This window comes from Oncorhynchus gorbuscha, linkage group LG13, assembly GCF_021184085.1.
Source record: "Oncorhynchus gorbuscha isolate QuinsamMale2020 ecotype Even-year linkage group LG13, OgorEven_v1.0, whole genome shotgun sequence".
In the NCBI taxonomy this organism is placed as follows: Eukaryota; Metazoa; Chordata; class Actinopteri; order Salmoniformes; family Salmonidae; genus Oncorhynchus; species Oncorhynchus gorbuscha.
The window spans coordinates 19817086-19841617 of NC_060185.1; the positions used below are offsets into that span (position 1 = coordinate 19817086).

At 46.7% G+C, this 24532-nt stretch overlaps 1 protein-coding gene across 3 annotated transcripts in view; it reads right to left on the reverse strand.

Annotated features, from left to right (window-relative positions):
* The window catches only part of robo1 (roundabout, axon guidance receptor, homolog 1 (Drosophila)), a 440136-nt gene that overhangs the window by 46580 nt on the left and 369024 nt on the right, over positions 1–24532 (reverse strand). For all 3 annotated transcript variants that reach the window (XM_046293778.1, XM_046293780.1, XM_046293781.1), the window contains 2 exons: positions 20912–21083; positions 8663–8866 (listed from right to left, as the gene is read on the reverse strand). In XM_046293778.1, coding sequence (XP_046149734.1) covers positions 8663–8866; positions 20912–21083 — 376 coding nt within the window. The remainder of the gene's footprint in view (positions 1–8662; positions 8867–20911; positions 21084–24532) is intronic.

The following is a 24532-nucleotide window of genomic DNA, read 5'->3' on the forward strand; positions in this document are numbered from 1 at the left end:
ACAGCAGGGTTCTCTTTACTCAACACACAACAGGGTTCTCTTTACTCATCACACAGCAGGGTTCTCTTTACTCAACACACAGCAGGGTTCTCTTTACTCAACACACAACAGGGTTTTCTTTACTCATCACACAACAGGGTTCTCTTTACTCAACACACAGCAGGGTTCTCTTCACTCAACACACAAGAGGGTTCTCATTACTCCACACACAACAGGGTTCTCTTTACTCCACACACAACAGGGTTCTCTTTACTCCACACACAACAGGGTTCTCTTTACTCCACACACAACAGGGTTCTCTTTACTCAACACACAACAGGGTTCTCTTTACTCCACACACAACAGGGTTCTCTTTACTCAACACACAACAGGGTTCTCTTTACTCAACACACAACAGGGTTATCTTTACTCAACACACAACAGGGTTCTCTTTACTCAACACACAACAGGGTTCTCTTTACTCAACACACAACAGGGTTCTCTTTACTCAACACACAACAGGGTTCTCTTTACTCAACACACAACAGGGTTCTCTTTACTCCACACACAACAGGGTTCTCTTTACTCAACACACAACAGGGTTCTCTTTACTCAACACACAACAGGGTTCTCTCTACTCAACACACAACAGGGTTCTCTTTACTCAACACACAACAGGGTTCTCTTTACTCCACACACAACAGGGTTCTCTTCACTCAACACACAACAGGGTTCTCATTACTCTACACACAACAGGGTTCTCTTTACTCAACACACAACAGGGTTCTCTTTACTCAACACACAACAGGGTTCTCTTTACTCAACACACAACAGGGTTCTCTTTACTCCACACACAACAGGGTTCTCTTTACTCAACACACAACAGGGTTCTCTTTACTCAACACACAACTGGGTTCTCTTTACTCCACACACAACAGGGTTCTCTTTACTCAACACACAACAGGGTTCTCTTTACTCTACACACAACATGGTTCTCTTTACTCAACACACAACAGGGTTCTCTTTACTCAACACACAACAGGGTTCTCTTTACTCCACACACAACAGGGTTCTCTTTACTCAACACACAACAGGGTTCTCTTTACTCAACACACAACTGGGTTCTCTTTACTCCACACACAACAGGGTTCTCTTTACTCAACACACAACAGGGTTCTCTTTACTCAACACACAACTGGGTTCTCTTTACTCCACACACAACAGGGTTCTCTTTACTCAACACACAACTGGGTTCTCTTTACTCCACACACAACAGGGTTCTCTTTACTCAACACACAACAGGGTTCTCTTTACTCAACACACAACTGGGTTCTCTTTACTCAACACACAACTGGGTTCTCTTTACTCAACACACAACTGGGTTCTCTTTACTCAACACACAACTGGGTTCTCTTTACTCAACACACAACAGGGTTCTCTTTACTCCACACACAACAGGGTTCTCTTTACTCCACACACAACAGGGTTCTCTTTACTCAACACACAACTGGGTTCTCTTTACTCAACACACAACTGGGTTCTCTTTACTCAACACACAACTGGGTTCTCTTTACTCAACACACAACTGGGTTCTCTTTACTCAACACACAACAGGGTTCTCTTTACTCAACACACAACTGGGTTCTCTTTACTCCACACACAACTGGGTTCTCTTTACTCAACACACAACTGGGTTCTCTTTACTCCACACACAACTGGGTTCTCTTTACTCCACACACAACAGGGTTCTCTTTACTCAACACACAACAGGGTTCTCTTTACTCCACACACAACAGGGTTCTCTTTACTCCACACACAACAGGGTTCTCTTTACTCAACACACAACAGGGTTCTCTTTACTCCACGCTGTTAAAATGAAGTGCTTTGTGACACCAAGACTAGTGGCAACTATGCTGCCACCAAATTCAAGGAGACGAAACCTCAACTTTACTAGAGTGCTGAAACACATCATCCTGAGGATGTTTGAAACATGACACTGTGTTATAACACCACTTAATCATGTATTTATGCATCTGATCCTTTGCCAGTTTAACCTATTTTGAGAGACATTGTTGAGCACAGTGCTCAATTCACCAGTGTTCAATTCACCAGTACTCAATTCACCAGCATTAACTGGTGGTGTTACAGCCAACATTGCAGGATACTGTGTTTCCCTCTACTATTAAGAGTTGTGGGAATGGGTTGTAAAATAATCATACAATCTAAAAATGTTGAATTACCCACAATCCTCTAAAAACAGAGCCACTGTGGGAAGATAGGAGATTGCAAGGAGATAAAAACCAGACTTCAAATGAGTTCAATCACTTGATTTTCTCTATAGTTGGTTATCCTCTTATAAAATATACCTACATTTTAAGAAACAGATTCAGTTCTATTGATCCTTAATTTTTGGAGATAAAATCATTGAATAATTGAATACATTTGTATTAAGTACATTTTGGTGTTTTTTTTGTCTATTTCAATTCACCCAATATTTTTTTTTACAGTGTGTCTGTGTGGTTTAGTGTGTAAAATTCAAATGAAATGTGCCATCTTACTGCCCCAGAAGTCCAACTTTCACTCCTCTGTTCCCTCCTGTTTCTAATCTGTCTAAACAAATCAGAGCCTTCAGGAAGTATTCACACCACTTGACTTCTTATATTTTAACAAATTAATTCAAAATGAAAAGCTGAAAGTCAATAACAGTCAATAAGTACTCAACCCTTTTGTTATGACAGACCTACATTTCAGAAGTAAAACATGTTGAATGACCTTATCGATCTACTCCACACATAAAATGATCTGTCAGGTCCCTCAGTCCAACACTGCATTTCAAACACGGATTCAACCACAAAGACCAGGGAGGTTTTTCAATGTCTCATAAAGAACGTCACCTATTGGCCGATGGGTAAAAATAAAAGAGCAGACATTGAATCTCCCTTTGAGCATTGTAAAGTTAGTAATTAAACTTTGGATGGTGTATCAATACACCAGTCACTATGAAGATAAAGGTGTCATTCCTAACTCCTTTACCAGAGAGGAAGGAAACCACTCAGGGATTTCCCCATGAGGCCAATGGTGACTTTAAAAGTTTATTGACTGTGATAGAGAACTGAGGATGGATCAACAACATTGTAGTTACTCCACAATACTAACCTAATGGACAGAGTGAAAAGAAGGAAGCCTGTACAGAATACAAATATTCAAAACATGCATCCTGTTTGCATCAATGCACTAAAGTAATACTGCAAAACATGCATCCTGTTTGCGACAAGGCACTAAAGTAAACCCACAAAAAATGTGGCAAAGAAATTGACTTTTTGTCCTGAATACAAAGTGTTATGTTTGTTTGCGGCAAATCCAAAACAACAAATTGATGAGTACGACTCTCCACATGATTTTCAAACATAGTGTATGTTCAGGACTGGGGAGTTTTTCAGGATAAAGCCATTTAACTGAATGGAGCTAAGCGCAGGCAAAATCCTAGAAGAAAACCTGTTTTTCTGCTTTCCACCAGACACTGGGAGATGAATTCACCTTTCAGCAGGACAATAACCTAAAACACAAGGCCAAATCTACACTGGAGTTCTTACCAAGAACACAGTGAATGTTCCTGACTGGTCGAGTTACTGTTAAGACTTAAATCTACTTGAAAATCTATGGCAAGACCAGAAGATGGTTGTCAAACTAAGATCAACAACCAATTTGACAGAGCTTGAAATATTTTGAAAGTAATACATGGGCCAATATTGCACAATCCAGGTGTGGAAAGATCATATAAACTTACACAGAAATACAGATTTAATCACAGCCAAAGTATTGACAACGGGCTATGAATATTTATGTAAATGAGATATTTCTGTATTTAATTTTCAATTAATTAGTAAAAATGTTAAATAATGTGTTTTCACTTTATCATTATAGGGTATTTTGTGTAGATGGGTGAGAAAAGTTTTATCCATTTTAAATTCAGGCTGTTGTCAAGGGGTATGAATACTTTCTGAAGGTGCTGTAGCTAGTATCACTGAGGTACAGCTGTCCTCACCTCTTCATCTCCTTTTATTTATGTAAACACAACCTTTAATGCCACAATTCTTCCCTCTTGTTTGGATTCCTGCTCTGCTCTCCTTGAAGCTCAGAGCAGCTGAATAGATTGGTCTATTTGCAAGGTTTAATCTGTCTGCGGTTCGGCTTTGAAGAGGAGAGAGATTGACACTTGACATGTGAGATGTTCGGTGAGAAATATTCACGTGATTGAAAAACTCAATCAAATTACCACAATGAGATGAGACTGTCAGAGACAGCTTATTCACTGGCTGGACGAGACATCATATCACACAGACTCACGCACACACACACACATGCATGCACGAACAAACAAACACAGGCGCACGCACACAGACACACACAGACCGCACGGACACACAGACCGCGCGAGACCACAAGGACACACAGACACATACACACATACGGACACACGGACACTCTGTCTCCTCCTACAGCTCCAGTTCAACCCACTTCACACTGAGTCCAGCTTGTTGCTTCATGTGGTTGCAATTATACTCTTCTTCTCTCAAAACATTCTTGGTTACCACTTCCAACAAAGACCATGGCCTCTTGTGGTTTTAAATAGCAGAAATAGGGGGTTGCGAAAGAGAGAAAGAGAGAGAGAAATAGAGAGAGAGAGAGAGAGAGAGAGAGAGAGAGAGAGAGAGAGAGAGAGAGAGAGAGACAGACAGACAGACAGACAGACAGACAGACAGACAGACAGACAGACAGACAGACAGACAGACAGACAGACAGACAGACAGACAGACAGACAGACAGACAGACAGACAGACAGACAGACAGACAGACAGACAGACAGACAGACAGACAGACAGACAGACAGACAGACAGACAGAGACTGAGAGAGAGAGAGAGAGAGAGAGAGAGAGAGAGAGAGAGAGAGAGAGAGAGAGAGAGAGAGAGAGAGAGAGAGAGAGAGAGAGAAAGAGAGAGAGAGAGAGATATTTGCCTACTGTGCTCAGAGAGTTAGAGTAAATGTGAGGAAGCACTGACGCACTGCTCAGCTCCTCTGGAAGAAAGGGAAGGGGTCCACTTGAGCTTAGGGCTTACTTTTTCGAACATTCTGTTAAAAATCGCGCAACATTTCAGCATCCTGCTACTCATGCCAGGAATATAGTATATGCATATGATTAGTATGTGTGGATAGAAAACACTCTGAAGTTTCTAAAACTGGTTAAATCACGGCTGTGACTATAACAGAATGTGCGTTTCGTCGAAAAGCCCAAGGAAAACTGATCACCAAAAAGTGGAAAAAATATCAGTGCGCCACTTGCATGTATTGTCTATGGCAAGGCAAAATAAATGGGGCCGAGAGTACAAGCCCTACAGATTCCACACGGTCGCCCATCTTGGCAATTGCCTGGGAGTTGTTCCTTGGTCAAACAAGGAAGACAGACCCCATTGCTTCCGGTCTCCGACAGGATGTTTTGGAAGAGAGATTTCCGACCATGATTTGAAGACGTGGAGCTATTGAATACACATCGCCCCGTGATCAATTTGATAGATTATTAACGTTTACTAATACCTAAAGTTGGATTACAAATGTATTTCGAAGTGTTTTATGAAAGTTTATCGTCAACTTTTTTAAGTTAAAAAAATTACGTTGCGTTTTAAAACTGTGTTTTTTTCTGGATCACACACTTTTCATTATTATAGATCGATATTTTGGGTATATATGGACCGATTTAATCGAAAAAAAAGAACCAATAGTGATTATGGGACATCTAGGAGTGCCAACAAAGAAGCTCATCAAAGGTAATGAATGTTTTATATTTTATTTGTGCAGTTTGTGTAGCGCCGGCTATGCTAATTATTTTGTTTACGTCCCCTTCAGGTATTTTGGGGTGTTGCATGCTATCAGATAATAGCTTCTCATGCTTTCGCCGAAAAGCATTTTAAAAATCTGACTTGTTGGCTGGATTCACAACGAGTGTAGCTTTAATTCAGTACCCTGCATGTGTGTTTTAATGAACGTTTGAGTTTTAACGAGTGCTATTAGCATTTCCTGATGGCTAGATGGGACACCTACGTGTCGGGTGGGCTTAAGGGGTTTTAATGGTCTCTGGAACCAACCTCAGCTTCTCCACTAGCCTCTCTCTCTCCAGCCTCCGAGCAGATAACTGTACTTACAAAGTCTTCAGAGGTCCTACTGATTGGCCACAGGTTCCGCCCTTTGATTTCAGCACCCCGAAAAAAATATATATTTATATTCTAATGTTAACCAAGACCTTCATAAACACAACAAAATGATCATTTTTGCGCAAATATATACTAAATATATGTACTAAGTTGTTGGAATGTTGCAGTCAGAATGACTTCTGATTGGCTCAAATTGGGGTCCCTTGAGGATGTTCTCTAGTGTTATAAGCCTTGTATGTGGGCATAGCATGTGGGCATGGCTTCATTTTGAACATACCACATAACCCTTTTCCATGAAGACCAACCCTGTGATTTTAGCATCTGTCTAACCATAGCAACACAGATTAGAGTTTAAAGCACACTAGCACATGATGCAGTCAACCTCCAAGATGTACACTGTCAATTCTATAGTCTATAGAGATATCAAAGTCCATTATGTTCACTATAAACCAACATTAATGTTCAACCATGATAGAGCTCTGAGGGACCATGGGTGGAAAGGCTTTTCCAAAGCAATGATATGTGTTATAGGTTCATCCAGGTTTCTCTCTCTTTTCCATGACTCACAATAGGCAATATCCCAGAGGTGGATTCAGACCTAAGCCAGTATATTGTTTGTGTCTCCAGGTTGAATGGTGTACCTCTCCTGACCCTGGCACTCAGCAGCATACCTGAGCCCATCAGAAGGAGGTAGGGGTATGGGGAGGGCATGGGGAGGGTATGGAGAGGGCATGGGGAGGGCATGGGTAGGGCATGGGGAGGGCATGGGGAGGGCAGGCAGGCAGAAGCTGCAACGCCTACAGCCGCATATTAAACCAGGCAGCACAGGAAAGAGCTGCACAGAAAGCCTAATAGCACTCCTTCATAATCCGTAAACTATTGTGGGTAGAGGTTGGGCATGTACTGAACCCTGTCACATCGGATCCAGTCAGGTAAACTCCCTGCAGGTTAGGTAGGCCGTGTCCACTACTAGAGAGCACATAGAATCTGACACTGACAGAGAGTGAAAAACACAATATGGTAAGGAATCTTATGCAACAGTATGACACAATGTTTCAAACTCTCATTTGCATCATAGGCTTTCACTCAAAACTATTCCAAAAGTATACTTCAAGCTAGAGAAATGTTAGTTTCTCCTTGATTCATGCTCATCATAGCAAGTTGTTCTGTCTTTCCAGACACATTCAGGTGGGAACAGCTATCAGAAACTGGTGGGACCGGAAGACGCACTTCAAAAGAAGAACTACACACACAAAAACACCCTGGCAGGATCAGAGAGAGGGAAATATAACACAGAATAGAAAGACATCACTGCAGGAGACAGGTCCATTTTTCACCTGCAGATGTTCAAGGGCTTTTAACTTTCTCAAAGTACTAGGGACTATTTTCAGACGGTAGACCTCACCTCAAGTCAAATGATACAACACGATGCAAGACTTTCATGTCAGAGGAGGCATTGTTGAAGGGATGGGGGGTTGTTGAGGGGATGGAGGGATTGTTGAGGGGATGGAGGGATTGTTGAGGGGATGGAGGGGTTGTTGAGGGGATGGAGGGATTGTTGAGGGGATGGGGGGATTGTTGAGGGGATGGAGGGATTGTTGAGGGGATGGAGGGATTGTTGAGGGGATGGATGGATTGTTAAGGGGATGGGGGGATTGTTGAGGGGATGGATGGATTGTTGAGGGGACGGAGGGATTGTTGAGGGGATGGAGGGATTGTTGAGGGGATGGATTGATTGTTGAGGGGATGGAGGGATTGTTGAGGGGATGGAGGGATTGTTGAGGGGATGGATGGATTGTTGAGGGGATGGAGGGATTGTTGAGGGGATGGAGGGATTGTTGAGGGGATGGAGGGATTGTTGAGGGGATGGAGGGATTGTTGAGAGGATGGAGGGATTGTTGAGGGGATGGAGGGATTGTTGAGGGGATGGAGGGATTGTTGAGGGGTTGTTGAGGGGATGGAGGGATTGTTGAGGGGATGGAGACATTGTTGAGGGGATGGAGGGATTGTTGAGAGGATGGAGGGATTGTTGAGGGGATGGATGGATTGTTGAGGGGATGGATGAATTGTTGAGGGGATGGATGGATTGTTGAGGGGATGGATGAATTGTTGAGGGGATGGAGGGATTGTTGAGGGGATGGATGGATTGTTGAGTGGATGGACGGATTGCTGGGGGGATGGAGGGATTGCTGGGGGGATCGAGGGATTGCTGGGGGGGATGTGATACAGTAACTGGAGTTTTTAAGGATAAATTAATTGAAAACTAAGAGCAGCTTAATTGAGAGCTGATATGAGAGTAGGCGTAGGAATCACACAATGACCCTTAACCACTGATACAATCTCAGCTATTTTTCATCCTATTAACTGTTACATTAAGGGTTGAGAATAGAGTTACCTGATCCTAGATAAGTGCTTGAGGACACTTTGAGCTAGTGATTCCAGTGTGCTGCCATTAGATGAGGCATGTTGTACTGACCCTTGCGGATGCCTGCGTAGTTAGTGCTGAGGCCACTCCTCTTCTTACGCTGTCGGTAGAGCCAGATACTGAACACCATGAGGATGATCCAACAGGCCGCTCCTATCCCTGCTATGAAGGCCGGCTGCTTCACCACCTCACTGATCTGTTGGGACAGGGTGTTCTCTGGCTCCAACACACCCTCCGTCACATGTCCTGATGAGTCTAGAGGGGGGAGAGAGGATAGGGAGAGAGATTATAGAGGGAGAGAGGATAGGATTGGAGATGGGCAGAGGATGAGGAGGTGAAAAGAGAGGGCAGGAACAGGAAAGAGTAAGAGCAAAGAGAGGGAATAGAAGGATGAGGAGAGGAGAGGAGAGGAGAGGAGAGGAGAGGAGAGGAGAGGAGAGGAGAGGAGAGGAGAGGAGAGGAGAGGAGAGGAGAGGAGAGGAGAGGAGAGGAGAGGAGAGGAGAGGAGAGGAGAGGAGAGGAGAGGAGAGGAGTACAGTGTGAGGAAATGAGAGGAGAGGGGTACAGTGTGAGGAGATGAGAGGAGAGGGGTGCAGTGTGAGGAGATGAGAGGAGAGGGGTGCAGTGTGAGGAGATGAGAGGAGAGGGGTGCAGGGTGAGGAGATGAGAGGAGAGGTGAGGGGTGAGAAGGTGAGGTAGTGATGGAAGAGTGATGGAATGGGGAGATAAAGGCAGAGGGGAAAGTAAGAGATGGCAGACATAAAGAAGGGATTAGGAAGGATGAAAGGAGACGGTCAGGAATGTCATCGGGCCAGAGCAGGTCGAGTGTCAGAGGAGGCAGAAAGTACACAGGAATGAGCAAGGGAGGAGAAAGGAGGGAGGACATGGGAAGTAGTAAAAAGGGAAGAAAGAGAGAGAAGAAAGGAAATGTTATTTGTTATTTTCAATTTTTTACTTATCCATTTTTTTCTTGACACTTTTTTCCTTAACTTCTTAAAGCATTGTTGGTTAAGGGCTTGTAAGTAAGCATGTATTTCACTGTAAGGTCCACACCTGTTGTATTCAGTGCATGTGACAAATATAATTTTATTTGATTTCATTTATTTTAAACACAAAAGTTCAAACCAAGTGGAAAAGCCTGAAACGGGGAATGATTTTGAAGTTGGGGTTAGAAAAAGCTAAATGAATTCAGGAAAGGGCATAAATATGAACGTTGTCTTTTCTTCTGACATACAAAAGACTTCTTTCATCTCTGCAGGTGAATGTAATGCTGGGCCTGGGCTGTGGAGCAGCAGAGATGGAACGCTCTCTCTATTACAAAAGAATTGATCCCAGAACTCATCCCAGTCAACAATGGCAGGTAATTAGACAGAAGGTCTCAACCCAGGAGATTTAAGCATAATATATTCGTATCAGAATTGAACCAGGAAGCACACTACCTGAATGTTCCACGCATCCAGGAAGACTTAAAGAAGTACGACAACACACTGAGCAACATTCTATTAGTTATTATTACAGCGAATGAGATCACAGCAGTACTAAAAAAAAAAATTGTACTAGTCATTAGCACACTATAGCCCTTTAATGTGCAGCTTGGGTTTGTCTTTCTGTTAGCTTTTGCAACTGTTCTACTAGTCAAAATGAACCGTCAGAACTAGTGATCACACTACAAAGGCCTGTTTTCGTCATCTGTCTGTTCTCACTGTGCCTCACATGAAAGAGTGTTGTCCCCCTAAGAAATGTCTTCACGTCAGCTTGCTTATCTAACTTTTTTTTTAAATCTCTCTTGTTTCATGTTGCAACCACTTGTATCTTTACAGACTCACTCAGCCAGAGGCAAACAGGTTTCCCCAAATTCCAGTGTTGCTACCTTTTGGGGAGCCCTCTCTCTCTCTCTTTGTCGAGTTGGGGAGCCCTCTCTCTCTCTCTCTTTGTCGAGTTGGGGAGCCCTCTCTCTCTCTCTCTTTGTCGAGTTGGGGAGCCCTCTCTCTCTCTTTGTCGAGTTGGGGAGCCCTCTCTCTCTCTCTTTGTCGAGTTGGGGAGCCCTCTCTCTCTCTCTTTGTCGAGTTGGGGAGCCCTCTCTCTCTCTTTGTCGAGTTGGGGAGCCCTCTCTCTCCCTTTGTCGAGTTGGGGAGCCCTCTCTCTCTCTTTGTCAAGTTGGGGAGCGCTCTCTCTCTCTTTGTCAAGTTGGGGAGCCCTCTCTCTCTCTTTGTCGAGTTGGGGAGCCCTCTCTCTTTGTTGAGTTGGGGAGCCCTCTCTCTCTCTTTTCTCTCCTTCCCCACTACTATGTGGATTTCATGAGTGTTTCTGTGAGGATGGAAGCAGAGTAGCGATGTGACTAAACAGTCCTCAGGGATTGTACAGGTATCTAGGCTGCTATGCCATGACGCAAACAAGCTTATAGTGTGACAAATGCATTAGGGTGAAGCGCTGGTTGCGTTTTTCCACTCCAGTGTTGGAACATGGCAACAGGCGCCACTGGAAGCCCTCAAGTGAGAGAAATTGTATCAGTCACAGGTTCCTGCTTCTCCATGCCCATCTCAGCCCATTTAACACACACAGACACACAGCTGTCCCTCTACCAAGCACACAGCTTCCTGCTTCTCCATGCCCATCCCAGCCCATTTAACACACACAGACACACAGCTGTCCCTCTACCAAGCACACAGCTTCCTGCTTCTCCATGCCCGTCCCAGCCCATTTAACACACACGGACACACAGCTGTCCCTCTACCAAGCACACAGCTTCCTGCTTCTCCATGCCCGTCCCAGCCCATTTAACACACACGGACACTCAGCTGTCCCTCTACCAAACACACAGCTTCCTGCTTCTCCATGCCCGTCCCAGCCCATTTAACACACACGGACACACAGCTGTCCCTCTACCAAGCACACAGCTTCCTGCTTCTCCATGCCCGTCCCAGCCCATTTAACACACACGGACACACAGCTGTCCCTCTACCAAGCACACAGCTTCCTGCTTCTCCATGCCCGTCCCAGCCCATTTAACACACACGGACACTCAGCTGTCCCTCTACCAAACACACAGCTTCCTGCTTCTCCATGCCCGTCCCAGCCCATTTAACACACACGGACACACAGCTGTCCCTCTACCAAGCACACAGCTTCCTGCTTCTCCATGCCCGTCCCAGCCCATTTAACACACACGGACACACAGCTGTCCCTCTACCAAGCACACAGCTTCCTGCTTCTCCATGCCCATCCCAGCCCATTTAACACACACAGACACACAGCTGTCCCTCTACCAAGCACACAGCTTCCTGCTTCTCCATGCCCATCCCAGCCCATTTAACACACACAGACACACAGCTGTCCCTCTACCAAGCACACAGCTTCCTGCTTCTCCATGCCCATCCCAGCCCATTTAACACACACGGACACACAGCTGTCCCTCTACCAAGCACACAGCTTCCTGCTTCTCCATGCCCATCCCAGCCCATTTAACACACACGGACACACAGCTGTCCCTCTACCAAGCACACAGCTTCCTGCTTCTCCATGCCCATCCCAGCCCATTTAACACACACGGACACACAGCTGTCCCTCTACCAAGCACACAGCTTCCTGCTTCTCCATGCCCATCCCAGCCCATTTAACACACACAGACACACAGCTGTCCCTCTACCAAGCACACAGCTTCCTGCTTCTCCATGCCCATCCCAGCCCATTTAACACACACAGACACACAGCTGTCCCTCTACCAAGCACACAGCTTCCTGCTTCTCCATGCCCATCCCAGCCCATTTAACACACACAGACACACAGCTGTCCCTCTACCAAGCACACAGCTTCCTGCTTCTCCATGCCCATCCCAGCCCATTTAACACACACGGACACACAGCTGTCCCTCTACCAAGCACACAGCTTCCTGCTTCTCCATGCCCATCCCAGCCCATTTAACACACACAGACACACAGCTGTCCCTCTACCAAGCACACAGCTTCCTGCTTCTCCATGCCCATCCCAGCCCATTTAACACACACAGACACACAGCTGTCCCTCTACCAAGCACCCAGCACCACTGTTCCATGTTGTTATCATTTATTCACTTTGCCGTGAGCAGATTTGTCGTAGCTCAGATCTGTGGAGTATCGTAACAGAGGATCTTAAAACAGCCTGGGCTATATGAGTGAAGACTGAATTATATTCATCCCAGGTAGCTATAATTCATGACTGACTGATGTGCCAGGTATCAACAGTACTATACTGTATATACGTAGTGCACTGTAGCTGATCTTGACACTCCACATGACAAATGGAGAGAGAAGGAATTTGTCTGGAAAATAACTTGCTACATTGGGCTTACAGCCCCTCCAGTATCGTAATCTTGACAGGTAAGCTAATAAAGGGTTAATAAATACATAATCTCAAAACACACAGTTGTGCCAGAGTTCATGGTTTATTGCTCTTGTTAAGCACTAGAACATTGCCTCTTTGACTGGAGAAGAGGACAGAAAAGAGCAGGGCAGGGCAGAACAGAGCAGGGCAGAACAGAGCAGGGCAGAACAGGGCAGAGCAGAACAGGCCAGAACAGAACAGGGCAGAACAGAGCAGGGCAGAACAGGAAAGGGCAGAACAGGGCAGAGCAGAACAGGCCAGAACAGAACAGAGCAGGGCAGAACAGAACAGGGCAGAATAGAGCAGGGCAGAACAGAGCAGGGCAGAACAGATCAGAACAGGGCAGAGCAGAACAGTGCAGAACAGATCAGAACAGGGCAGAGCAGAACAGAACAGGACAGAACAGAGCAGAGCAGAGCAGAGCAGAACAGATCAGAACAGGGCAGAGCAGAACAGGGCAAGGCAGGGCAGGGCAGGGCAGGGCAGGGCAGAACAGATCAGAACAGGGCAGAGAAGAACAGATCAGAACAGGGCAGAACAGGACAGGACAGAACAGGGCAGGGCAGGGAAAGGCAGGGCATGGCAAGGCAGAGCAGGGAAGGGCAGAACAGAACAGGGCAGAGCAGGGCAGAACAGAGCAGGGCAGGGTAGAACAGAGCAGAGCAGGGCAAAACAGAGCAGAGCAGGGTATAACAGAGCAGAACAGGGTAGAACTGAGCAGAACAGAGGAGAGCAGGGTAAAGATGGGTAGAACAGAGCAGAACAGAGCAGGGCAAAACAGAACAGAACAGAGTAGAACAGGGTAGAGCAGGGTAGAACAGAGCAGAGCAGAGCAGGGTAGAACCGAGCAGAGCAGGGTAGAATAGAGCAGAACAGAGCAGAGCAGGGTAAAGATGGGTAGAACAGAGCAGAACAGAGCAGGGCTAAACAGAGAAGAACAGAGTAGAACAGGGTCGAGCAGGGTAGAACAGAGCAGAACAGAGTAGAGCAGGGTAGAGCAGGGAATAACAGGGCAGAGCAGGGCAGAGCAGAACAGGGCAGAACAAAGCAGGGCAGAACAGGGCAGCACAGAACAGGGCAGAACAGAGCAGGGCAGAACAGGGCAGAGTAGAACAGGGCAGAACAGGACAGGACAGAACAGGGCAGGGCAGGGAAAGGCAGGGCAGGGCAGGGCAGAGCAGGGAAGGGCAGAACAGAACAGGGCAGAGCAGGGCAGAACAGAGCAGAGCAGGGCAGAACAGAGCAGAACAGAACAGAGCAGGGCAGAGCAGGGCAGGGTAGAACAGAGCAGAGCAGGGCAAAACAGAGCAGAGCAGGGTATAACAGAGCAGAACAGGGTAGAACTGAGCAGAACAGAGCAGAGCAGGGTAAAGATGGGTAGAACAGAGCAGAACAGAGCAGGGCAAAACAGAACAGAACAGAGTATAACAGGGTAGAGCAGGGTAGAACAGAGCAGAGCAGAGCAGGGTAGAACCGAGCAGAGCAGGGTAGAATAGAGCAGAACAGAGCAGAGCAGGGTAAATATGGGTAGAACAGAGCAGAACAGAGCAGGGCTAAACAGAGCAGAACAGAGTAGAACAGGGTCGAGCAGGGTAGAACAGAGCAGAACAGAGCAGAGCATGGCAGAACAGGGCAGAGTAGAACAGGGCAGAACAGAACAGGGCAGAGCAGAACAGGGCAGAACAGATCAGGACAGGGCAGAGCAGAACAGGACAGAGCAGAGCAGGGTAGAACAGAGCAGAGCAGGGTAGATCAGAGCAGAACAGAGCAGGGCAAAACAGAGCAGAACAGGGTAGAACAGGGCAGAACAGAGCAGAGCAGGGTAGAACAGAGCAGAGCAAGGTAGAGCAGGGTAGAGCAGGGAATAACAGGGCAGAGCAGGGCAGAGCAGAACAGGGCAGAACAAAGCAGGGCAGAACAGGGCAGCACAGAACAGGGCAGAACAGGGCAGAGTAGAACAGGGCAGAACAGAACAGGGCAGAGCAGAACAGGGCAGAACAGATCAGAACAGGGCAGAGCAGAACAGGACAGAACAGATCAGAACAGGGCAGAGCAGAACAGAACAGGACAGAACAGAGCAGAGCAGAGCAGAGCAGAACAGATCAGAACAGGGCAGAGCAGAACAGGGCAAGGCAGGGCAGGGCAGGGCAGGGCAGAACAGATCAGAACAGGGCAGAGAAGAACAGATCAGAACAGGGCAGAACAGGACAGGACAGAACAGGGCAGGGCAGGGAAAGGCAGGGCATGGCAAGGCAGAGCAGGGAAGGGCAGAACAGAACAGGGCAGAGCAGGGCAGAACAGAGCAGGGCAGGGTAGAACAGAGCAGAGCAGGGCAAAACAGAGCAGAGCAGGGTATAACAGAGCAGAACAGGGTAGAACTGAGCAGAACAGAGGAGAGCAGGGTAAAGATGGGTAGAACAGAGCAGAACAGAGCAGGGCAAAACAGAACAGAACAGAGTAGAACAGGGTAGAGCAGGGTAGAACAGAGCAGAGCAGAGCAGAGCAGGGTAGAACCGAGCAGAGCAGGGTAGAATAGAGCAGAACAGAGCAGAGCAGGGTAAAGATGGGTAGAACAGAGCAGAACAGAGCAGGGCTAAACAGAGAAGAACAGAGTAGAACAGGGTCGAGCAGGGTAGAACAGAGCAGAACAGAGTAGAGCAGGGTAGAGCAGGGAATAACAGGGCAGAGCAGGGCAGAGCAGAACAGGGCAGAACAAAGCAGGGCAGAACAGGGCAGCACAGAACAGGGCAGAACAGAGCAGGGCAGAACAGGGCAGAGTAGAACAGGGCAGAACAGGACAGGACAGAACAGGGCAGGGCAGGGAAAGGCAGGGCAGGGCAGGGCAGAGCAGGGAAGGGCAGAACAGAACAGGGCAGAGCAGGGCAGAACAGAGCAGAGCAGGGCAGAACAGAGCAGAACAGAACAGAGCAGGGCAGAGCAGGGCAGGGTAGAACAGAGCAGAGCAGGGCAAAACAGAGCAGAGCAGGGTATAACAGAGCAGAACAGGGTAGAACTGAGCAGAACAGAGCAGAGCAGGGTAAAGATGGGTAGAACAGAGCAGAACAGAGCAGGGCAAAACAGAACAGAACAGAGTATAACAGGGTAGAGCAGGGTAGAACAGAGCAGAGCAGAGCAGGGTAGAACCGAGCAGAGCAGGGTAGAATAGAGCAGAACAGAGCAGAGCAGGGTAAAGATGGGTAGAACAGAGCAGAACAGAGCAGGGCTAAACAGAGCAGAACAGAGTAGAACAGGGTCGAGCAGGGTAGAACAGAGCAGAACAGAGCAGAGCATGGCAGAACAGGGCAGAGTAGAACAGGGCAGAACAGAACAGGGCAGAGCAGAACAGGGCAGAACAGATCAGAACAGGGCAGAGCAGAACAGGACAGAGCAGAGCAGGGTAGAACAGAGCAGAGCAGGGTAGATCAGAGCAGAACAGAGCAGGGCAAAACAGAGCAGAACAGGGTAGAACAGGGCAGAACAGAGCAGAGCAGGGTAGAACAGAGCAGAGCAAGGTAGAGCAGGGTAGAACAGAGCAGAACAGAGCAGAGCAAGGTAGAGCAGGGTAGAACAGAGCAGAACAGAGTAGAGCAGGGTAGAGCAGGGAATAACAGGGCAGAGCAGGGCAGAGCAGAACAGGGCAGAACAAAGCAGGGCAGAACAGGGCAGCACAGAACAGGGCAGAACAGGGCAGAGTAGAACAGGGCAGAACAGAACAGGGCAGAGCAGAACAGGGCAGAACAGATCAGAACAGGGCAGAGCAGAACAGGACAGAACAACGCAAGGCAGAGCAGGGCAGGGCAGGGCAGGGCAGGGCAGGGCAGGGCAGGGCAGGGCAGGGCAGGGCAGGGCAGGGCAGCAACAGAGCAGAACATGGCAGAACAGAACAGAGCAGAGCAGGGTAGAACAGAGCAAGGTAGAACAGAGCAGAACAGAGCAGAGCAGGGTAGAACAGAGCAGAACATGGCAGAACAGAACAGAGCAGAGCAGGGTAGAACAAAGCAGAACAGGGCAGAGCAGGGTAGAACAGAGCAGAACAGAGCAGAGCAGGGCAGAACAGAACAGAACAGAACAGAGCAGGGGGCAGGGCAGGGCAGGGCAGGGCAGGGCAGGGCAGGGCAGGGCAGGGCAGGGCAGGGCAGGGCAGAACAAAACAGGGCAGAGCAAGGCACAGCAGAACAGAGCAGAGCAGGGCAGAACAGAGTAGAACTTGGCAGAACAGAGCAGAGCAGAGCAGGGCAGGGCAGAGCAGAGTAGAACAGAGCAGAGCAGAGCAGAGCAGGGCAGGGTAGAACAGAGCAAGGTAGAACAGAGCAGAACAGAGCAGAGCAGGGTAGAACAGAGCAGAACATGGCAGAACAGAACAGAGCAGAGCAGGGTAGAACAGAGCAAGGTAGAACAGAGCAGAACAGAGCAGAGCAGGGTAGAACAGAGCAGAACATGGCAGAACAGAACAGAGCAGAGCAGGGTAGAACAAAGCAGAACAGGGCAGAGCGGGGTAGAACAGAGCAGAACAGAGCAGAGCAGGGCAGAACAGAGTAGAACTTGGCAGAACAGAGCAGAGCAGGGCAGAGCAGAGTAGAACAGAGCAGAGCAGAGCAGAGCAGAGCAGAGCAGGGCAGGGCAGAACAGAGCAGAACATGGCAGAACAGAACAGAGCAGAGCAGGGCAGAGCAAGGCACAACAGAACAGAGCAGAACATGGCAGAACAGAACAGAGCAGGGCAGAACGGAGCAGAACAGAACAGGGCAGAGCAGGGTAGAACAGAACAGAGCAGAACAGAGCATGGCAAAACAGAGCAGAGCAGAGCAGAGCAGGGCAGAGGACAGCAGAACAGAGCAGAACAGAGCAGAACAGAGCCGAACAGAGCAGGGCAGAGCAGAACAGAGCAGAACAGAGCAGGGCAAAACAGAGCAGAGCAGGGCAGAGCAGAAAAGAACAGGGAGGAGCAGGGCAGAACAGAACAGAGCAGGGCAGAACAGAACAGAGCAGGGCAGAGCAGAGCAGGGTAGAGCGGAGCAGAACAGAGCAGAGCAGAACAGAGCAGAGCAGAGCAGGGCAGAACGGAGCAGAACGGAGCAGAACAGAGCAGGGCAGAGCAGAACAAAACAGGGCAGATCAGAACAGGGCAGAACAGATCAGAACAGGGCAGAGCAGAACAGGACAGGACAGAGCAGGGCAGAGCAGAACAGAGCCGAACAGAGCAGGGCAGAGCAGAACAGAGCAGAACAGAGCAGGGCAAAACAGAGCAGAACAGAACAGGGAAGAGCAGGGCAGAGCGGAGCAGAACAGAGCAGAGCAGGGCAGAACAGAGCAGAACAGAACAGAACAGAGCAGAACAGAGCAGAGCAGAGTGGGGCAGCCAAGTGTCGGGACGTTGGCCTCTTTGGGTATAGCAAGTCCCATCCCCCTCTCCCTGGCTCCCCCTTGCCTCCTTCAACTAGGCTGCTGTGGTCAGAGAGATGTCGTAAATTCCTGAGGATCTCCTCATGGACACACAGTATAGAAAGAGTACATTTTCATAGAGAACAAAGGAATTCCTTCCACCTCACAGAACTTGAGGTAGGAACACATTTTATGTTCCAGAGAAAGTATAAACGATCGGTGAAGAATCCAGCTACGAACTGGTCCGTTTGTCACAACTTGGGGAAGGTCATGGGAGACCGTGTGGCCACATTACCATAACACTGTTTATATAATAGCCTCAGATATTGTTGTATAAGATGAATGAGTGAGTATGATACTGTTTACACAATTTTACAATGTGATTTTGGACTGTTTAATGAAGGAAAACTCAAAAATGGGATTGGAGTTAACTAAGTCAGAGGACCACCCCTGAGCCCAGTTAGGGTCAGGCGTCCTGGGACAGCCCTTTTCTGCAATTCCGAATAAAACCCAACTTTGGGAAATTATCACCAGACCAGGTTGTGGACCATTGCAATTGTTCCCAAATGAGTGAGCGTTCATGTGCAAACGATTAGCATTTCAATTGTTATAATTATCACTCTGTAGTGACTTCATAGTCAACCCCCATTTCCCCTTTTGTCTAACAAGCCGCCATGCCGGTTTAGCCCACTAGGGAACATTCTCCTATCATTTCATGTAACCACATTTACCTTGGTTGACTGTTTGTTTATGCATTTCTGTGAAATACATAGTTAGTAATAAATAAATGATTTAAGACAATTGATGTATGGATGACTCATAGTGAAGCTTGGGTCAGTGCAGATAACCAACAATTTACGACGTTTGGAATGAGACTAACGTGAGGTAAAGTAAATAATTCATTAATCAGAAGACTATGGATCAGATATGAAAATATCTGAAAGGTTATATTAGGAAATTATAACCTTGTAATCTTAATATTTTTCCTTGGTGCCCCGACTTCCTAGTTAATTAGTTACATGATTAATCAGTCTAATCGCGTAATACTAATTAAAGAGAATCTTTGATAAAAAACTATAAGTCTTCAATTTAATGATAGTAAAGACACGACACAAGCTTCAAGCACTGAACTGCTGCCTAGTAAGAATTTCATGAAGCGTTTTATCACACTGTCAGTCAGGTAAAAACCATTGAGGCTGTACAGTGACAGTGGTCAACACGGCATTAAGACAGAATAACATGTCACTGTCAGTCAGGTAAAAACCATTGAGGCTGTACAGTGACAGTGGTCAACACGGCATTAAGACAGAATAACATGTCACTGTCAGTCAGGTAAAAACCATTGAGGCTGTACAGTGACAGTGGTCAACACGGCATTAAGACAGAATAACATGTCACTGTCAGTCAGGTAAAAACCATTGAGGCTGTACAGTGACAGTGGTCAACACGGCATTAAGACAGAATAACATGTCACTGTCAGTCAGGTAAAAACCATTGAGGCTGTACAGTGACAGTGACAGTGGTCAACACGGCATTAAGACAGAATAACATGTCACTGTCAGTCAGGTAAAAACCATTGAGGCTGTACAGTGACAGTGGTCAACACGGCATTAAGACAGAATAACATGTCACTGTCAGTCAGGTAAAAACCATTGAGGCTGTACAGTGACAGTGGTCAACACGGCATTAAGACAGAATAACATGTCACTGTCAGTCAGGTAAAAACCATTGAGGCTGTACAGTGACAGTGGTCAACACGGCATTAAGACAGAATAACATGTCACTGTCAGTCAGGTAAAAACCATTGAGGCTGTACAGTGACAGTGGTCAACACGGCATTAAGACAGAATAACATGTCACTGTCAGTCAGGTAAAAACCATTGAGGCTGTACAGTGACAGTGGTCAACACGGCATTAAGACAGAATAACATGTCACTGTCAGTCAGGTAAAAACCATTGAGGCTGTACAGTGACAGTGGTCAACACGGCATTAAGACAGAATAACATGTCACTGTCAGTCAGGTAAAAACCATTGAGGCTGTACAGTGACAGTGGTCAACACGGCATTAAGACAGAATAACATGTCACTGTCAGTCATGCTCATCACACACTGTTTATGAGGTCTGACGTGGCTATAATTGGTACGGTAATCATTTCAATGACACATCTAACCACTATTATAGACCAAGAACAGGTGAGCAGACAGAGGCACAGAGGAATTCAGGAATTTGCTTCATTGTAAAATGATGTCATACCACTACTTTAATATTAATATGACAGCTGTAAACGTAGATGAATAAACCCTTCAGAATAAGATTAAAGGGAAGTCAATACTACAAAATGTCCATTGACTATTTGCCAGCCATTGAGGTTAAAGAAGGTGGGGAAGTTATTAGGCAGTAAACCTTGGAATCCACGATGTACGAAGTTAACAAGTGAGGACACATAGAAGAAGGATATATCCCTCCTCTTCCTCTTCTTCCACCCGAGGGAAAATAATGTTATTTGAACCTTCTGCTGTGTGCAGAGAAATGCAGGTCAGAGTTCTCCTCCACTCACCTATCTGGAAGAAGGTGACATCAGACTTGACCCCTGGGCCTGCCCCAGTGCTGGCTGCGACCTCCACACTGTAACGGATCCCTGGAGCCAGGCTGGGGATCAGCAAGGAGAAGGTAGAGCCATCCACCGTACGGTTGATATGGTACCTGCTCTCATTCCCCAAACACCAGATCTGACAGGACAGAGAGAGAAGACAATATAACAGTGTTCTGATGGTGGTGTGACATGTACAGCAAGTTAGCTACTTCTGGTTGATGCTAAATGTCTCATTTCAGCGCAGATTTAATTATTCCACCCAGGTATTCCACATATAAAAACACTGGGACACATTTTTCGGTGTTTCTGGGTGTGTTCCACACAGAGTCTGTATTAGCTGTGGTAGCCATGTCCCCCTGTCTGAGTGAGTGTAACCTAACCCCATGAAAAGCTAAGCGTGGGTCAGTACTCACCTCCATAACCCTACTGCAGCAGCAGCGGCGCAGGTTTGTCAGTGACTCACAGGGAGGAGATAGGGCTCTCTCAGGCTAACTCAATCCAGGGCTCTCTCAGGCTAACTAAATCCAGGGCTCTCTCAGGCTAACTCAATCCAGGGTCACAAAGTGCTTCATTCATTCTTCTCAGCATGAGGGCTGCTAACCTGAACATCCTGAACCTGGATACCCCCAGCATCTTAAACCTGGCTAACCCCAGCATCCTAAACCTGGCTAACCCCAGCATCTTGAACCTGGCTAACCCCAGCATCCTGAACCTGGCTAACCCCAGCATCTTGAACCTGGCTAACCCCAGCATCTTGAACCTGGCTAACCCCAGCATCCTGAACCTGGCTAACCCCAGCATCTTGAACCTGGCTAACCCCAGCATCCTGAACCTGGCTAACCCCAGCATCTTAAACCTGGCTAACCCCAGCATCCTGAACCTGGCTAACCCCAGCATCTTGAACCTGGCTAACCCCAGCATCCTGAACCTGGCTAACCCCAGCATCCTGAACCTGGCTAACCCCAGCATCTTGAACCTGGCTAACCCCATCATCTTGAATCTTGAAACTGGCTAACCCCAGCATCCTGAACCTGGCTAACCCCAGCATCTTGAACCTGGCTAACCCCAGCATCTTGAACCTGGCTAACCCCATCATCTTGAAACTGGCTAACCCCAGCATCCTAAACCTGGCTAACCCCAGCATCTTGAAACTGGCTAACCCCAGCATCTTGAACCTGGCTAACCCCAGCATCTTGAACCTGGATAACCCCAGCATCCTAAACCTGGCTAACCCCAGCATCTTGAAACTGGCTAACCCCAGCATCCTGAACCTGGCTAACCCCAGCATCTTGAACCTGGATAACCCCAGCATCCTGAACCTGGATAACCCCAGCATCATGAACCTGGATAACCCCAGCATCCTGAACCTGGATAACCCCAGCATCTTGAACCTGGATAACCCCAGCATCTTGAACCTGGCTACTCCCAGCATCTTAAACCTGGATAACCCCAGCATCCTGAACCTGGATAACCCCAGCATCATGAACCTGGATAACCCCAGCATCATGAACCTAGCTAACCCCAGCATCCTGAACATGGCCGCCTCTGCTTTCTTTACCCCCACCACCGTATGTTAACATCCCTCACACACAGACGTGTGTGTGTGTGTTTGGAGGTAGGTGGTAGTGTTAGAAAGCCCCAGAAGCCTGAGGGGCTGCTTTAGGAGTCGTGGTGGGAAGAAGCGCCACTAGGGACCATATGCAGTAATGACCAAGGAACGCTGCCGCGCTGGATTTAACAACCATGAAATTACTATAAACCCTATCGGCAGAAAACATTTACCTGGAAAATTAACAGTGGCTTAACTTTTAAACTGACTTTGCTGTGTCTCCCCTCCAACACTAACCTACAATCCCTGTGACAAAAAAGAACTTTCCAATTAAAATGTCAGTACTCACACTGCATGTTATATGAGGAGTGTGCTGGCCACAGCGAGGGGGTTACACAAAGAGAATACTTATGAGTGAACACAGAGAGGAGGAGTGGAGCAGAGGGCGGAGAGAGGAATGCTATGGCTGAACTACAAAATTAACCTGACCTGTACCAAAAGAAGATGGAGTACAGTAGCCCTTTCCTGAAGTCAATGACCAAAAGCTCCCCCTTTGGCCTCATGGGTGAAACGTTATTATATAACGTTGTCATAATTTCATTTTTATTTCATTTTTTAAACAATGAAAATCTGGTGTTTTCTATGTCAAACAGTTTTGTTATCTTTCAGTCTGATGATGTGAAATATTGGGATCCAAATGGAATACATTTCAACTCTATATCTGACATGGTACAGTTGTCTTCTTTTTTTAAGCCCATAACCATACTGTATTTCTGAGGTGTATTTTGTTTCAAAGTAGATTTGTTCAAGACTACCAAGAATCACTCTGTGGGACCCTGATTTAGCCCGCTGTCGTAAAAGATTCAACGCTTTAACAAGAGCATCCTTTGCAAAAATATCTCCCAAGCTACGCTCTATTTCCCCTGCTATAATATCACTCTCCCGTTGTCTTCACCCTGATTGGATTCTCTGTCTGTCTTTCCCATTCATAACCCTCTTTCCAGCAGAGCAGAGTCAAAGAAATCCCTTCCAGTGATTTAAGAGGCTCATAAGAGTAGTTTGTGGGCCAATGGCCAAGCACCAATAGATGTTCAGAAAATATATCCTTATCTAGATGTTAAACCTGCAGACCTCTCATCATTAGATTTATTAATCAGCAGGATGAATATACAATGTATGGCTATAGTGCATGCCTATAAGGTATGCCTGTAATGTATGCCTATAATGTATGCATACAACGTATGGCTATAATGTATGCCTATAATGTATAGCTATAATGTATGGATACAATGTATGTTTATAATGTAATGAATGGGTATAATATATGGTTATATGTATGGATACAATATATGAGTCTAATGTTTGGCTGTAATATATGGCTAAAATGTATGGCTGCTATAATATGTGGCTATAATGTATGACTACAATGTATGGATATAATGTATGACTATAACGTATGGATATAATGAATGGCTGTATAGAGAATACATCAGTTAGTCTAGACCTTCAGTAGACTAACTCTGAATAATCCACGAAAGGTCCTCATATTCAAAGCTGGACCTCGAAGCCACCCACTGGGCACACACTGGTTGAATCAATGTTGTTTCCACGTGATTTCAATTAAATTCTGTTGAATCAATGTGGAATACACATTGAAATTACCAGTGTTTTCCCCCAATTCTTCTGCTATAATTTAGACCTGGGAAACCACGTAGGTGCAATTAATTATGAGGTAGAACAGTACCAGCAGGCTCTGGACCCCATAGATTAGGAGTTGAATAACCCTGCACTAAGGAACAGAGAGCCTCCCAGGACAACTCAGAAAGTGTGTACATCTATCTAGTCCACCAGATGGCACTGTTTCACAACCATTTCAGCTCTGAGATGACTAGGCACAGAGGAAGATGATAACCTATACCCATGTATTACCTTACAGTCTGTCTCTCCTTTGTCTGGCTCTGTGTTACAAATAATTACATGTTGTTACAGTAGAAATACCCTGCAGACCAGAGGCCAGGGGTTGCCTACATAGTAGT